This window comes from Numenius arquata, chromosome 23, assembly GCF_964106895.1.
Source record: "Numenius arquata chromosome 23, bNumArq3.hap1.1, whole genome shotgun sequence".
Classification (NCBI taxonomy): Eukaryota; Metazoa; Chordata; class Aves; order Charadriiformes; family Scolopacidae; genus Numenius; species Numenius arquata.
Window position 1 is genome coordinate 5301602 of NC_133598.1, and position 16191 is coordinate 5317792.

At 61.3% G+C, this 16191-nt stretch overlaps 1 protein-coding gene across 1 annotated transcript; it reads right to left on the reverse strand.

Annotated features, from left to right (window-relative positions):
* Positions 1–509: 509 nt before the first annotated feature.
* On the reverse strand, positions 510–13258 carry NGFR (nerve growth factor receptor). Its single transcript, XM_074162967.1, has 6 exons — positions 13061–13258; positions 9184–9325; positions 4263–4622; positions 2376–2619; positions 888–1048; positions 510–811 (listed from the first exon to the last, which is right to left on the reverse strand). The coding sequence occupies exons 1-6, from the start codon at positions 13100–13102 to the stop codon at positions 510–512; spliced, it is 1251 nt and encodes a 416-aa protein (XP_074019068.1). The 5' UTR covers positions 13103–13258.
* Positions 13259–16191: the final 2933 nt, after the last annotated feature.

Sequence of the window (16191 nt, forward strand, 5' to 3'; positions counted from 1 at the left end):
CCAGTTCTCTCCGTGCCCATCCCAGCACTGCCCTTCGCCTGCAGTTTGGGGGGAAGCAGCTGGATTTCAGGGCATTGGAGGGGAGCAGGAGATAACAGCGGGGTGGGCCAAGGAGGAAGGGTGGGAGGAAAAGGAGAAATGGAGCCCCAGGGAGGAAGGAGAAGGGGCTGGAAGGGAAGAGAGGAGAGGGCTGAGAGCGCGGTGCTCATTCCTGCATCCCTCCAGCCTCGCGAGGATGCAGAGGATGCTCCGGCGGCAGATGGGCTGCAGGCATTGAGCAAGAGCGAGCCCTGCACCCATCCCACTTACGGGCTGCCGGGGAGAGGCGGCGTTGGGAGAGGGTGATACCGAAAACAGGAGCTCAGTGCATACAGGACTGTAAATTGAGGGGGCCCGGGGAGCCCCCGCTTCCTTCTCACCCTCCCCTCCAGGGCTCTTGGTGCCGGGGAGGGGAGAGGTGAGGGGGAGAAGGGGGAAGGGGACCCCACGGGGCCACCCCGGGCCACCCTTCAGACGGGGGAGGTGGCGGTGGACTCGCTGTACAAGCTCTCGGCGATGTCCCCGCGCTGGATCTTGCGCAGGGCAGCGAGCAGGGCGTCGAGGGTGGCCGTCTCCTTGGAGGACCAGTCGGCCAGGAGAGCCCGGGCGGGCGATTCCTCCCGGGTGAAGGAGTCTATGAGGTCCTCTTTGTAGCCCAGCTCCCCAGCCAACTGCCTCCACGTCTCCTCCGCCGAGCTGCCCAGCAGCTTCTCCACCTCCTCCTGCTTGCTGGGCGGCAGGGTGGTGTAGAGGTTCCCATCTCCCTTAGGTGCTGGGATGGAGGAAGCGGCGTTAAGCCCAACCCCGGGGTACCCCTGCCCACCCTTGCAGCACCCCATTAGCCCTACCTGTCCCCTGGGTGCTCTGGTTGGGTGGCTGCTGGTCGTGCAGGCTCTGGCTGTCCACCGAGATGCCACTGTCGCTGTGCAGCTTCTCCCCCTCCGGAGAAGGTGTCTGGTTGACTGGGCGGTTGTTGGCCCCTTGCTTGTTCTGTTTGCAGTTGTTCCACCTGTAGGGAGAGGAGCAGGGAGGTGACAGCCACTGGTGACATCCTCCAAGCTGGGAGGAGGTTTGTTGCTTTGTCCCCGTTTCCTGGGGGACCACTTTTCCCAGGGAGAGGCATTTCTCCTGCAGCCTCAAGCTCTTCAGCACAGTGGCTGGATTGGTTTAAATCAGCACTTCTAGCTGCCAAGTGGGTGCTGAGCTCTTGAGATTTATCATAGAATCACAGAATGGTTTGGGTTGGAAGGGATCGTAAAGCCCATCCAGTCCCACCCCCTGGCAGGGACAACTCCCACCAGACCAGGTTGCTCCAAGCCCCCTCCAACCTGGCTTTGAACCCCTCCAGGGATGGGGCAGCCACAGCTTCTCTGGGCAACCTGGGCCAGGATCTCACCACCCTCACAGCAAAGAATTTCTTCCCCACATCTCATCTCAATCTCCCCTCTTCCGGTGTCAAACCCTTCTCCCTCATCCTATGGCTCCCCTCCCTGATCCAGAGTCCCTCCCCAGCTTTCCTGGAGCCCCTTGAGGGACTGGAAGGGGCTCTAAGGTCTCCCCGGAGCCTTCTCTTCTCCAGGCTGAACCCCCCCAACTCTCTCAGCCTGTCCTCACAGCAGAGGGGCTCCCGCCCTCCCAGCATCTCCGTGGCCTCCTCTGGCCCCGCTCCAACAGGTCCATGTCCTTCTGCTGTTGGTGGCCCCAGAGCTGGAGGCAGCACTGGCGGGGGGTCTCCCCAGGGCAGAGGGGCAGAATCCCCCATCTCACCCTGCTGGCCATGCTGCTGGGGATGCAGCCCAGGATGCTGAGGGCTTTCTCGGCTGTGAGGGACAAGGACAGGGCTCCCTTCTGTATGGAGCTGCTGCAGAAAAACCCTGCCGGAGATTACAGGGGTCCCAGGGCTGGATGCGGGTCCCCAAAACCCTCGGGGTGCCTCCAGCCTGGGGTGCCCAGGGAGCAGAGGAGCTGGCCCTGGCTTGCCCAGGTCCAGGTGCAAGCCCAACGTGCCAGGGATGAGCAGCTGAGCATGATCGACCATGACGTGCCGGAACGAGCAGGGGCCGGGCAGGGGGTTGGTTGCGATAAGGGCTGGGTGAGGTGCATGGCACACCCCCCCCTTCCCTTGCCCCCCGCTGCCATGTCCCTCTTTTACCCCCTCAACCTGATTTCTCATGCATTTTTGGAAATCCGGCTCCTACCCACCCAGCCTGGTCCCCTTCCCTCCCTTGTTGGTGACAGCTCCAGCTGCAGGACCTCCAAGGGGGGACACACATAGCCTGTTTCCCCACTACCCAAATCCTCTGCCATGCCCCCATGGCACTGCCAGGGTCCCCCACCTTTTGAAAGCGATGTAGGCCACCAGCCCCACCACCACGGCCGCCAGGATGGAGCAGTAGACAGGGATGAGGTTGTCGGCGGTGCCGCGGCTCACGACGGGCTGCGAGCTGCCCATGACGGTGGTGACGGTGTCTGCCAGGGTGCTGGGCATCACCTCGGTGTTGAAGGGGTCCCTGGTGATGGGCTCGGGGCTATCGGAGCCCACCAGGGATGGCGTGTGTGTTGTCCAGCGAGGGTGAAGGTCTGCCAGGCAGGAGGGGAAGAGAAATGAGAATAATTAGCTGTGTCTTGTAATGTGCTGTGGCGGGTGAATGGGTCAAGGGACAACAATCTCTGGAGGAATCTTCTTCCAATGGATGTAGGGCTTGTGAAGGTGCCAGCTCTGCCCCATCCCCTTGTCCCCAGCCTTGTTGTTGCAAACCACCTTGTCCTCAGCACCCTGGTCCCCAGGACAAGCCGAAGCCATCCCATGTCCCGGTGGTGACCTGGTCATGGATATGGACATGGCTTTGTGAGCTCCTCTTTCCCAGCACTGGCTTTGCTGGGGTCCTACAGCTCTTCCCCTGACGTCCAAGCTGCAGACTGAGCCCTGGGCTCCCATCGCTGGTACCGAAGCCCCAGTTGCCTCCCATCCTGCAAGGCATCCCAGCTCCCTCCGCAGCTGCCACGGAACCGGGCTCATCCCTTGCCAGCAGCACCAGAGCCTGGATTTGCCCCTTTCCCAGCCCCTGCCGTGCACCCCACCAGCCTGGCCCCGTTTGGGAGTCACCCCATTCCCACCACACCCAGGCGTGTCCCAGGGAGCGAGTGGATCCGTCTGGTCTTGCCCAGGGAAAACACTCTCACCTGCGGCTGCCCCATCCCCTCCCCCGGGTGTCGGATCCCTCCCAATTCCTACTCCCCCCCTCCCCGCGCACCCCTTTCCAGGGGCTGCCCCCACCGGCAGCGAGCCTGGGTGAGGATGGAATGGGTACCACGGGGGAGAGCTGGCATCTCTCCCGCCCGGCCGGACCCCACTGCCCTTTCGGAGCGGCGCTTCGGCGGCCGGCAGGGCTTTTTCCGGCGGGGCCCCCGTTGCCGTTTAACAAAGCTGGCCCTGTGCTCCTTGACTTATGGCTCCATTTACTCGACCCTTTCAAGGGAGCTGCACTGGCTGCCCCCGCGCTGTGAATCAGCGGCGGCCGGGACAAAGCTCTTTTCTCCCCGGCCGGGCTCGGGGCAGGGAATCGCGCTGCCGCTGCCAAGGAAGGACCGAGGTGTCCCCAGATGAAGCAACCCTGATGCTTCCCGGGGGGGTCCGCAGGGCTGTGGGGTGCAGGCTGGCAATGCCGGGGGGCTGCTGCCAGAGAATGATGCTCGCCCCCTTCCCCTAGGCACCAAACCCTCCTGGGCTGTGGGGCTGGCTGTTCTCCGGCTCTTTGGGGCAGTTAATTCCCATCGGAAACCCATCGGCTGCCAAGATCCCTCCTGATGAAGGCCTTGGGCAGTGGTGAGCATGGCATCCGAGGCTGGTGAACTTCTCAGCTCCCCTCGCTGTTCCTGGACGCTAAAAGCCACCCAGGCAGAGTCCCTGCACCCCCAGCAGTGTCCTGCTGGGACCTCAGCCAAGGAAGCCCCTGGAAAGGGCTGGGCAGACCTTGGGGCCAGACGCTCACAAGGGAGATGCGGGCTCATGGAAAACACTGCCTCGGCAGGAATCTGTGCACTGAAATGCCCAAGGGCTGGGGGTCTCAGCTGGATACCGGCCTCCTCTCCTCTCCTCTGAGCCCAGGGACTAGCCCCTGCCACCCCACTGCTGTGGAGCAAAAGGAAACTGAGGCAGGGAGTGCTACAGGAGAGCCAGCTCTCCCCTCCACAACCATTCTCCCCGGAAAAGGCGGCGTTACCTCTGCATTCGGCATCCGAGATGGCCGTGCACTCCTTGACCATCACCTCGTTCTCCTCGCAGGTGGTGCAGGGCAGGCAGGGGTCCACGAAGTTGGCTTCACTGGAGAAGGTGCCCTCGGGACACTCCTCGCAGACGGTGTCCTGGTTGTCCCGGCAGGGGTACACGAGGCCGAAGCCGACCTCGCAGACCTGGCATTCCTTGCAGCTCCCGCTGGGCTCGTCCTGGTAGTAGCCGTAGGCGCAGCGGCACACGGCGTCGTCCGACTCCACGCAGGGGGCGGACATGCTCTGCAGCCCCACGCACTGCGTGCAGGGCTTGCAGGGCTCCGTGGCGCTCACCGTGTCCGAGTAGGTGACACCTGGCAGGGGACAGAGCGGGGAGGTGAGCACGATGTCCCAGCATGGTGGCCCCATCCCCGGCGCTGGCTTAGTCCCATCACCAAATGGTGCTGGGCCAGGGAGATGGGCTTGTGCGGCGGCTGCTGGCTGGGACCATCTCCTCTTTCACCATTTTCACCCTCCTCTGGGCCGGAGGGAAAAGTGTGTGTCCCCTACAGCCCCCCCAACACCACCGAGCATCCCCCAGCTCCACTCCCCATTCACAGCTACACCCTTTCTGCAGCAATTCCCAGTGGGGATCCAGCCTCTGAGCTTCTGCAGCCTGGGCAGGGCTGGATGTTGCCCTCAACGTGCCCATCCCTGCCCTTATGCCCCATCCCTGGAGGTGTTCGAGTCCAGGTTGGACGGGGCTTTGAGCAACCTGGTCTGGTGGGAGGTGTCCCTGCCCAGGGCAGGGGGTGGCACTGGGTGGACTTTAAGGTCCTTTCCAACCCAAACCATTCCATGATTCCATGATCCCAGCAGTTGGTGCCTGTGTCCCTGGACGAGCATCCCTGCCCCCAGCTGGAGCACCATCCCCATTTTTGACCTCCAGATGGTCCCCATGGGCATCCTACAGCCACTGCTGCTCCCCAGCATCCCTAACACTTTCTCCTCCACATCCTGCCTGGGGGGGTCCCTCGGGACATCGCCACCCTGTGCCCCCCTCCTCGGCCACGTGTCCTCGACGCGGGGCGTGATGCGAACAGGAGGTTACAACACTAATTGCTGACTCTCCTCTGACCCCGGGGCTTCTCACTCTCCGGTTTCATCCCGCAGGACTGACTCTGCCAGGGAAATCAATCCTCCTCCCGCAGCCCGGCAAGCCACCCCCGCGCCCCCTCCCTCCCCCTGCCCGCTCCCAAAGGTGTTTGAAGATATTTTTAGCCCTGGAAGATGGGTCAGCTCCCGTCCTGGAGGGCACAGCTGCTGTCCCTGCGTCGGCTGCCTCCCATCGATCCGCCCCCCGCCGGAGCCCTCGCTGCCGCAACGCCTCGTCTTCCCTGGTCTGAAACACCAGGGGAAAGTCCAGCTTCCTTGATGGAGAAGGTGTTGGGGAGATGAAGCGCAGTCCCTCTGGCAGCCCTGCTCCTCGGGAAGGCGACCCAGCCACGTGCTAATCTGTAATCACCTGCCTGTCTCCCGCGGATGACCGTGGGAGACAGCAATTCCCACCCTCAGTGGCCTCCAGCCTTCCCCGGGTGGCCAAGGAGACACCGAGCCACGGACAGGCTCAGGGAAGAGCCCTTCCAGTGCTTAATTTTTGGCTGCTTTCAAGACAGAGGGGAAGGAAGAGCCCCGAGACCATGGTGATAGGCAGAGTTAGCATCTCCTGCGCAGGAGGAGCTGGATGGAGGTGCCGTCCCAGCCTCAGAGGCTGATTTCCCACCGTGGCTCAGGGGCAGCAAACCCCGAGCAGTGACAGCCAAGACATTTCCAACCCCTCCAACACCTCCCCCCCCTGTGTCTGGCTGTCCTGCTCCTCTCTCGGGGCCTGCCCCGTGCCCTCCTTGGAACTGAAGGACCCTGGGGATGTACCCACTCCACTGCTGTTGGTCCCAAACTACCACCTTGGCTCTGCCCCGGGGTGGGCTAGCAGCCCACTGCCCCACAGAGCCAGACCAGCACTGGGTCGGCCGCCGGCGTGCACAGCTCCCATTAACCTGGGCTCATCCTTTGCATTATTCTGAATTATTGATAGGCACCATTAGAGCGGGGAAGTGGCCAGGAAAGGCATACGGCTGAGTGGGCACATTTTCAGTGGCAGCAAGGTATCTGAGCTGAGCAATTACAGCCAAGATTCAAACAGGGCCCCCTCCCTCCCGCCCGCAGCGATGGAGGCTGGCGAGGGGGATAAATAAATCATGAGGCAGCAATCAGGGGTGGCTGGCAAGGAGGGAGAAGAAGAAAAATTATAATATGAAAAAAAAAAAAAAAAAAGGCAAGTAGCCATTTGGGCTAATGCAGGGACCAGCCCCCCGGCGCACACGGGCTTTAGCAGAGGTGTAGCAAATTTTTGCAAAACAATTTGGCTGGTGAATCGGGAAGATGTCCAAGGTTCAAGCTCGGAGGCAGCCCCGGGGTGGAGGTGGGGATCTCGGCAGCCCAGGGCCGTGCCCACATTCCTCCCCGCCGGCTCACACCTGGCAGCGGGATGCTCTGACGGGACCAGGGCTGCCTGCGCCGGCCCAGCCCAGCCACAGCGGGGTCCAAAAAGACCCTCTCCCCATCCCGGCAAGGGCAGACGATGGGATTTGCAGGTCTCCTTCTGCCTCACCTTCCCCAAAATCCCACTCTGGGCTCAGAGGAAAGTTGGGGGAGCATTTGCCCTCTTGCAACACCTGCACCCATGAGTCACCCCCCACCCAGCTGATGAGCTTCTGGGGATTAGTTCATGCTGCCATTAACGAATGTATGACAGGCTACAGCTGGGGGAGGACTGGGGGTACAAAGCAGGAGGGTTTGCAGGGGTTTTACCCTGGTTGTAGCTCCCCAGCTTCTCTGCTGTTCCCCTCTTTGAGGTAGTGGAGGGGCTGGGTCACCCCCTTGGTGCTGCTTCTTATGATATTTTCCTGATCCTGGGGGGTGTCCACCACGTGCTGTGTGTTTGGGTAAGTGAGGGGGACCCCACATCGTAGACACTGCCAAGCGAGGGGTGGCAGGGCTGTGAGCGGCTGGGGTGCAGGTGAAGGGGTGTGGGGGGAAACTGAGGCACGGAGAGGGGGGGGGTTGGCAGCTGCCTGGAGACTGGGAGCACTCAGCCTTGCTGGGCCATCAGCAGCAAAGCTTAAGCAGGGCACAAAGCGCTGCCCTGGGGCTTTGCTCTCAGTCTGCGTGCGATGCCGGGAGGTTGCAGTGTCTGCTCCTGGCTGCTCTCGTCCCCGCAGGGATGGAGGAAGGGGCCAGACCCTTTTGTCCTGCTACTTTCCAGCTCAGCTCCCTGATCAGAGCCGCTGCCTGGTGTTAATATCCTGCAAAAATACAAATGCCTGGCCTGGGGCAATGTGGGGTTGGGAAGGATGAGCTGGGATGCTAAACCAGGGCACTTGCATCCATGCCCTGGCTGAGGTATGGGCTTCCAGCACCCAGGTCCTGGTCTCTCCATAACCTCCACATCCTCCAGGGAGAGTGGAAACTCCCTTCATCCCCCCTAGCTCCTGGAAAGAAATCAGGGAGACAAGCCATCTGCCAGCCTGGAAGTGCAGGGGGTTATGGAAAACAGCCTTATCAGAGCATCCCCAGGAATGCAAAGGGATTTACAGCCCTGAGGACCCAGGAGCTGGAGCCTGACACCCCGGGCAAGTTCCCTGCAGGAAGGGGTCGTGGGGATGGATGGTGGATGCCCAGCATCTCACAGTAAGATGGGTCTGAGCCCGTCGCAGCCCTGGAAGGAACGATCCCAGTGGGGTTATCCTGCACAGCATCCCTGAGGTTGCAGCCGGGGGGGGGATTCAGCCCCTGCAGCCAGACCCTGGGAGGGTGAGCGCCCTTCATCGATTTTGCAGGAAAGCAGAGGTATTTTTAGCGCTGCCCTGACACTGCTCCGTGCTGGCACTGCTCTGCTCATACTGCTTCTCCCCCCCCAGACTTTGCCTCCTCTTTGCTCCCCCCCAGCCATGCTTTCTCCCTTCCCCCTCTCAAATCACCTCCCCGGAGTGATCCTGGCTCGGCTGGCACAGCTTTTTCCTACAAATAGTTGTCCTTAGGCCTTCAAAGGGTTTGCGGCAGTAAATCTGAAGGGCAGATTGCTTATGCCTATCCATGGCATTGTTTAAACTGTAATAGTTGGACCACTTCATCTGTAAGCATTTAAGCAGGTCTCCAGCACACATCTCCGACTGACATTTATGAAGCATTTGACATAGGCAATGCGCCTGCAGTTGGCCAGGAGAAAGCTGTTCCCTTCTCTCTTGGGGACCTACTTGATTTGCTTTTCTCCTCTCAGTCTTGCTTTTATTTTGTAGTCTTTACCAGGTTTAAATAAAAAAAATAAAAATTAAAAAAAAAAAAATTAAAATTGAAATACAGGTGGCCCATTGGGAGACATCCCCGTGGCTGGATCAGAGACTGATGTGCAGTCAATACGGGGAGGGGAATTTTTCAGAGGCAAATGCTGGCCATGAGCCAGTAGCCAGGGAGCCACCGGGAGGGGAACAGTGCTGGAAGGGGCACGGGGGTTGTGGGGGGGGGGGAGGGGGTGGGATGTCTGCAAAGGTGCCTGGCACCAACGGGTCCCGAAACGGGGAAAGCTGCTGTGTCCAGGGCTGGGATTTAGGGGGCAGATGCTTTGGGGAAGTGCTGGTGGTAACTGGGGTGTCAGTGCAGAGGTGGGTGTCCTGGGAAGGCTGCGTGGGGGTGACGCTGTGCACGGAAAGACTGAAGCAAACAGCACGAATTGTGCCCGGGCAACACTTCCAGGAGGAAAAGAGGGTGCACATGGGGAGACCCAAGTGCCTACTAATGCTCGTGATCCCCAAAATCCCTCCCTGGACCCCGTGCCAGCCCCTTTGCGGTCCTTCGGGGAGGGGAGCTGGTACTCACTGTCCAGGCAGGGCTCGCAGACGGTCTGGTTGACCCCGCAGGGCTGTACCACCCCCTCTCCCAGGTTGCAGGCTTTGCAGCACTCCCCGCTCATCGTGTACATCTTGGTGAAGCACTTGTCCTTGGAGGCCCAGGCGGGTCCCTGGGAGAGAAAAGAGAGCCGGGAGGTGACCCTTGTTATGGGACCCAACCTGCAAGGGCAGGCGGAGACATGTGTCACACCCTGGTGAGGTCCTCCTCTGGGGGGGACAACCCATCTCGGGGCTAAAGGGGGGGGTCACATTAAATACAGGTCTTGGGAGAAGTGACTTCCCTATGCAAAACTCGCTCATCAAGAAAACCCACATCTCCAGGGTCTGGGCCGATGGGTGTTATTTTAGGGGAATGTGGGCTTTTCTGCATTGTTTGCCTTTGGCATCTGAGTTGTCTCCTCTAAGGATGCTTTGCCATCCTGAAGGGTCCAGCCCTTCCCACCCTACAGGCTGGTGGCCGGGAGACCTGCCTGCCGCGATGGAGGGTTCGGAGAGCTGGGGTGGCAGCTCTACACAACATTCTTGCCCCACACGGGGATCGGAAATCAGATCCCCAGGGTGGAAATGAAGACCTTGAAGGGAGCACCGAGAGCTTCAGCGACACTACTGTCTAATGGAAGTAAGCGTATCTGCTTATAAAACCTGTCGTCGCATATGGAAGCAATAAACCTGCCACGAGCGGCGGGGTCAAAGCCACCCTGCACACGCACTTTGCAGCCTGGGGTGCATTTTCAGGGCAGCTGCTCCCCAAAACACCTCTTGGCTGGGGCACGGAGGAAGCCTCCTTGCCCAGGCGTGGGATTTCCAAGGTTCTCGGGATGATCTGAGCTCTGCCAGGGCTCCTTTTTCTCCTGCTGCACAGTGGCAGCTGTGCTCCAAGGCTGGACCATCCCTTTGCCATCCAACTAAGCCTGATTTTTTTGATTTTGATTACTTTTTTTATTTTTTTTTATTTTTTTTTTGGAGGGGAAGAAACTCAGCTAACGCTTGGAGAAAGCTACTCCCTCCCCGTGCATCTGGATGCCTCGTCAGCCAGTTGGCCGCCTCCTTGCACAATGCGGCGTTATGAACTCGGTTTGTGCATCATCCGGCAGCATCCGGCCCCGGCTGAGACAATGGAGCGCCAATTATAGGCATCTGAATGACAAAGTGCTCCAATTACCCTGCGCTTGAAAGCATGTGCTCTCTCCTCCCTGGCGCTGCTTTCGCCAGCCCAGGCTGGCAGCCCTCTCCGGCACCGGGCCCCAGCTGCACAAACAGGAAGGATTTGTGGGGGTGTGTGTCTTCCCAACACCACCACTACCACCCCCCCCCCCCAAAATCACAGCTGGGAAATGGGTTTTGGGGTGAGGAAGGGGTTTGCTTTACAGGGGGATGGATGGACCTGGCCTTGTTGAGGTTTGCGCAAAGCTGGAGCTCACCCCGTTGCTCCATCCCCGGCTTGGAGTGTGTCTCCCCTTCTTGGGCAGGGATTTGCCCCTCTCTTATCCCCCAGCCACCCCCCCCACCATGGTTGTGGCAGCAGCAGCGGCCGTGAGCGGGGCTGGGGGAGCAGCCGAAACGTGCCTGGCTATAAATAAGTGTTGGGAAGGCTGGGGCAGCGCAGCTGGGGCCGGCGGTGGCCAACTCTCCCACGCCGCAGGCAGCTGCGAGCGGCCCCGTGTGCCTGCGGAGATGGGACCCGGCCGTCCCGCTTCCTCCCTGCGACACCCGGACCCCCAGCAGCTGACCCCAGGGACCCCCTCCGGCCACATGTCCCCTCCCCATAGGGCTATTAGGAGTGGCCGATGCCTCTTCCCTGCCGGGTCCCCCCCCAACTCCACACCCCTAAATGCTGTAGAAAATGCAACTTCCAGCCCCAGGTGCTGCACGCCCCCCCCCCACCCGCCGCCCCCCGCTCCGCCTGCGTTTCCCTTTCAGTTCTGCGTCTCGAGCACCGAAACCCCCATAAAGATTAACACACTTATAAGAGGGGCACATGGTCTGCATTAGCCCGCTGAAATGTGCATGTTATTAACACAACTCCTGTTGACAAAGCCACAGGTATTAACACCATAAAGCATTTTGACAGCTGGACCAAGGAGCGGGGCGAGGGGGGGGGACGGACGGAGGGCACGAGCGACACCTCTGTAAGCTTTTAATTGCTTTTCGGGGTTGTGTCGGTGGGTTTTTATGTCCTAGCAGATGCCGCCGGTTGAGGAGATGGGCTCGGAGGAAGCCAGGAGAAGCGGGAGCTCGACACGGCGCCGTGAGCTCCGGAGCCCTGGCAGAGAAAATCCCTTCGCACCGGAGCGGGGAAGGGAGGGTGATGCTACAGCTGGAGATGGGCCCAGCGGCAAGCCTGGATCCGAACCGCCCGCGAGCCTGACAGACGGGCTCTGCCTTTCTTGGCGAAGCACCCTGTCTCGGAAAAGCCAAACCCCTGGCTCTGAGCAAGCCCCAAACTTTGGGCAGCAGAGAAAGCCACGTCTGAGGTCTGCGGGTCCGGCCATCCCTCGGCACGGCAGGACCGGGAGGGCTCTGTCTCTTCCCACACGGAGCTACCGGCCGAGCAGCACAGGTAAAGAGCAACCAACACGGGGTGCCCGGGGGTTGGGGTGGCCCTGGGGCTGTGGCCACAGCTGTGGGTGCACATCTGGACCTGCCCAGGCGAGGGGTCAGCAGAGCCGCCGGGCTCCCCCTGTGCACACCCCCCAGTTCCCTGGGCTCAGTGGGTGCAATCCGGGGGGGCAGATCCAGCCCTGAGGCAGGGGGTGCCCCGGTTGGGCTCAGCCCTGACCCGGGGAGGCGGCTGCCGAGATTTGGGGGACACGGAAGCCCAGCTGCCCCAGGTGGGTTATTCCCTGGGGTGAAATCATTTGAATCCATATGGCTGGGACAGCTCTTGCCTTTCCTGCCACCGACCCGCTACCGTGAGCATCCCCTGGGGAGCTTGACCCGCCCGGTCCCATACCCGGTACCGGGGGTGTACGGGGGGGGGGAAACCCTCGGGCACGGAGCCGCAAGCGCCGCTCTCCTCCTCGGTCTCTGCACGAAACCACTAAAGCACCGGCTTTAATATCCTGCCCGAAAGGTGTCCCGCTGCCTGACGAAACCTCCGCAACCCTGTCAAATCCTCCCCCAGCCAAAGCCCCATTTCTGCCCCAGGTAGGTGGGTCCATCCCCGTGTGTCCCCCCACCCCATCTCTCCTGCTCCGGGCGTTTCCCTCTCTCCTGTCACCCCCCATGCCCTGAAGTTCTGTCTCTGGCACACGCCAAGGCTGTGCCCATCCCGGGGGCTCACGCCGGGGGGAAGAGGGTCTCGCCCCTCACTCTGGGCAGCAAGTTTGGAGCTGGGAAGGTCTAAAGGAGATTTTGGGGGATGCGGGGCGGCAGGAGCTGAAGGCACTGGGGTGTGGGTGGCTTCTCCCCCCACCCGTTGACAGAGGGCTCTGGCATCCTTTTTTCCTGGGTAAAAGGGATGACAGAGCTCGGTGCGGCGGGACCGGAGGGGCTGCACAAGCCATCCCTGTGGGTCCCCCATCGCCACCCACCTCCCCGGGCCCCTTCCCATCGCGCCCAGAAGTGTTCTGCCTGGCACCCCCCCACCCGGCTCCCTCCCTGCTGCCCGGTGCCTCCGGGACCTGCCGCCCCGTACCCTCAGGGCTCCCCGTCCCGGTACACGTGGGACCCTCCGTATCTGCAGGGGGGTACCCCCGGGAACCTCCAAATACCCCTGTGCGGTGCCTCCGGGACTCTCCATCCCACCCCCGCCCGCTGCCTCCGCTACCCCGGGGACCCTTGCGCTCCCCCCGGGATGCTGCACCCCCGCTCCCCCCCACCCCCCCGGCCGGGCCCGCACTCACCGCCGGCAGCAGGAGCAGCAGCAGCGGCAGGAGCCCGGCCATGGTGTCTGGGGGCGGCGGGGCCGGTCACCCCCCCCCCCCCCGAGAGCCGGTGCGCGGCGGGGCTGCCCTCCCTCTGCCGCCCGCCGCCTCGGCGGCAGCCAGAAAAGAGCTGCAAGTCCCTCCTCCTCCTCCTCCTCCTCTCCGCCCCCGGAGCATCACGGCGAGCGGCCGAGCCAGCACCCTCCTCTGCCGGCACACAAAGCCCAGACCCCCCCGGGTCCCCCCCCCGCTCTCCCACAAAGCCCCTTTCGGGCTGTGCTCCATCTCCAGCCCCTTAATAATTCACGCTCATCCATCCATCCCATCTCAGAGAGCACCCTCCTCTGCTGTCCATCCGTCTGTGCACCCATCTCTCTCCACTCCCTCAAATGCCCATGTCCATCTGTCCGTCTGTCCCCGCACACCTCGCTCCAGCCCTCCCGGTCACCGTCCCCGTGATGGGTTTGTTAATGATATTGCAAGCTCCGTGAGAGGCTTGGGACGGGCCAGCGGCTGTGGCTGGGATGGGGTGACCGGACCTCCTCTGGCTCCATGGGATGAGGGACCAACATCCCACGGGTGCCTGGACTGGGGACAACCCCAGGACCCAGACCCCAAGGTCTGTCCCAGCCATTTGGGTGACAAGGAGAGGTCCCCAGCGGGGAGCAGGCAGGTGATGCTGTGGTGTCCGAAGCTGCCTGCTCCTCTTTGTAAATCCAGCCCTGGCAGTAAAAAACCCCATATTGACCAGATCTCCTCCGCCCCGGCGCTTCCAGCTTCTCCCAGGACGACTCTGCCTGGCGTCCTGCCCGGCCCAGACCCCACGGTGATGGAAGTTGGAAATGTCACGGCCTTTCCCCCTTCCTGGCAAGGACCCTGCCTTGGTGTGTCAGAGCCAGAAACGCTCTTTGTGGGGCTCGCTGGAAAAATGCAGTGGGTTTTCTGGTGGCGCTGGAAAGGGGGGGGATAGCTGGAAACAGCCCAGACAAGCTGTCGCTGGCCCCCCGGGAAGGCTCCTGCGACCAGGAGGGAGGAGAGACGCCTTCTCTCCCTGACTTTGTCCACTGCACAGTAGATTTGGCCTCGTTTCCCACCAACACCAGGCGTTTCCTCACCCCTCCAAGCTTTGCAGGTGCTTTTGGGGTTCCCTGTAGCGATGCTCGGTCCAGGCCACCACCATGACCATTTACAGGCCCCCGGCTCCTGATGACCCTTTGGGCTCTTCGCTTGGGTCACATCTTCCCCTCCGGGCAGCAAAGCACCTGGGGCTGAGCAGACCTCGGCTGGGTTTCCTCTTGAAAAGCGAATTATCGACCTCCTGAGGTACACGAGGTCGGCTGCTTGGCCGGGAAGGGGTTCAAGGAAAGTCCCTCGTTCGCAGCCTTGCCTTTTAATAAGATGAAACCGAAGCCAAAGCTGCCGTTTGTTCTCCGGCACGGAGGTGTGGGAACACATGTGTGAGCCACATGGTGACGGGTTTGCCGGCCAGAAAACCATGCCGGGGCCAGGTGGGGACAGGGCAGGATGCCCCCGAGGCTGTGGGGTGCGGGATGCCCACCCGCAGGTCGGAGGAGCAGGGAAGGGGGGGGGGGGGGGGGGGCGATAAGCCAAGCATCCCTCTCATTTTAACGCACCGATGAATGGAAATGGGGCAAAGCTGCCTGCACACACAGCGGGGGGGGGGGGAACAGGGAGCAGTGTCTCCCGCAATTAATTTGCCTTTGCATTTCTGCCACAGCGAGGGGCAAACCCAGCTACTTTCCTTGGCCCCTCGATAAATCCCTCCATCCCACAGGGTGTTGGGCTGTGGCCTCCCATCGCGGGATGCACTTGCCGGGGATGCAGGGCTTGGGGCAAGTGGTCCCTGAGCCTCCCCCCCCACTCCCTCCCTGCCACCACCCCGACCGATGTCACCGCGGAAAAATCCCGGTACCGGTGATGTAAAGCTGAGCCGAGCAGGCAGAGACGGCTGCTCAGCTGGGCTGCATCTGCACGAGGCTGGGCCAGTGGCCAGCGAAGGTAAGTGAAAACTTCTGCTCCCATCCCAACCCTCCGCGGCTCCTTTGGTGAGGGGACTCGCTAGCGCTTTTCATTAAATATCCCCCCACGCTCTTGGTTTTGTTTTTTTTTTTTCTTTTTTTTTTTTCCCGTCCCAAAAAAAGGTTGTGGCCCTTTCCTGGCTCCATGAGATGACAAAGAGCCTCTTAAAAGTCTGCTGTCGCCTCTCGGAATTAAAACCAAAGGCTCCAAGGGTTTATTTGCTGGGGGAGCATCCTTTAGGCTGCCGGTGGGAGACGGCACTCTCCCCTATTGCAACTCTTAAGGTCAACCAAAAGCTACATCCCCCCGCAGTCGGCTCCCTGTGCCATGGGTCACGCTCCTGGGGTGGCACGAGCCCCAAATTGGGGGCCCAAAATTGGGTCTCAGCGATGCTGCGGGTCCCGCTCTGCCCCCGGTGGGATGATGCCGCGTGGGCTGGCAGAGCGCTGCTGGGTTTGCCTCGCTGAGAGCAGGTTGGGGGGGCAGTTTGGCTGCAAACAGCCCGTTTGTCATAAAAAAAAAGGGCTTCTGGTTTTCTTGTTGGCTCCCAGCCTCCCTTCAGGCTGGGGAAGAGGGAGGGGGGTGCCACCCATGGGGGGGATTCCCCCACTGGAGGGGCAGCGAGGGGCTGCCGGCGCCCAGGCGGCATCGCTGCCAGGGAGAGAGACAGCCGTGCGCCGGCGTCCCTCCTCGCCCCTGCAAAGGGAAGGTTTAATTAGCAAAAGCCCAATTACAGCTTGGTGAAATATTGCATTAAGTCCCTCTCAAGGCCAGAGCAGGCAGCATCCTTGGAGCAGCCGTCTCTCTCTCTCCCCCTCCTTGTTTCTTCAAGCTTTTCCAGGGCTTCTTCCCCCAACTGCTTCCAGAGGCCAGAGGTGTCCGAGCAAATCCCGGCGACGCTTTTCCCCTCTCCCACCCCCTGCAAGGACCCACCAGAGCCCCCACCACCACCAAAACCCGGCACAAGTTAAACACTCGGTGCGAGCTCCAGCCTTCAAACTTTTTATTGATTTTACTAAAAAGCATAGGTAATTACTTTCCCGACAAAGCCAGTAACACGGTAATGGAAA

What these genes read in the sequence shown, in the direction of transcription:
- NGFR (XM_074162967.1), bottom strand. Translation starts at nt 13,102, where the DNA reads ATGGCCGGGCTCCTGCCGCTGCTGCTGCTCCTGCTGCCGGCG. An exon ending in TGCTGCTCCTGCTGCCGGCG is followed by an intron (nt 9,326 to 13,060) that starts GTGAGTGCGGGC and finishes TTTCTCTCCCAG; the next exon opens with GGACCCGCCTGGGCCTCCAA. An exon ending in GCCTACATCGCTTTCAAAAG is followed by an intron (nt 1,049 to 2,375) that starts GTGGGGGACCCT and finishes CTCTCCCTACAG; the next exon opens with GTGGAACAACTGCAAACAGA.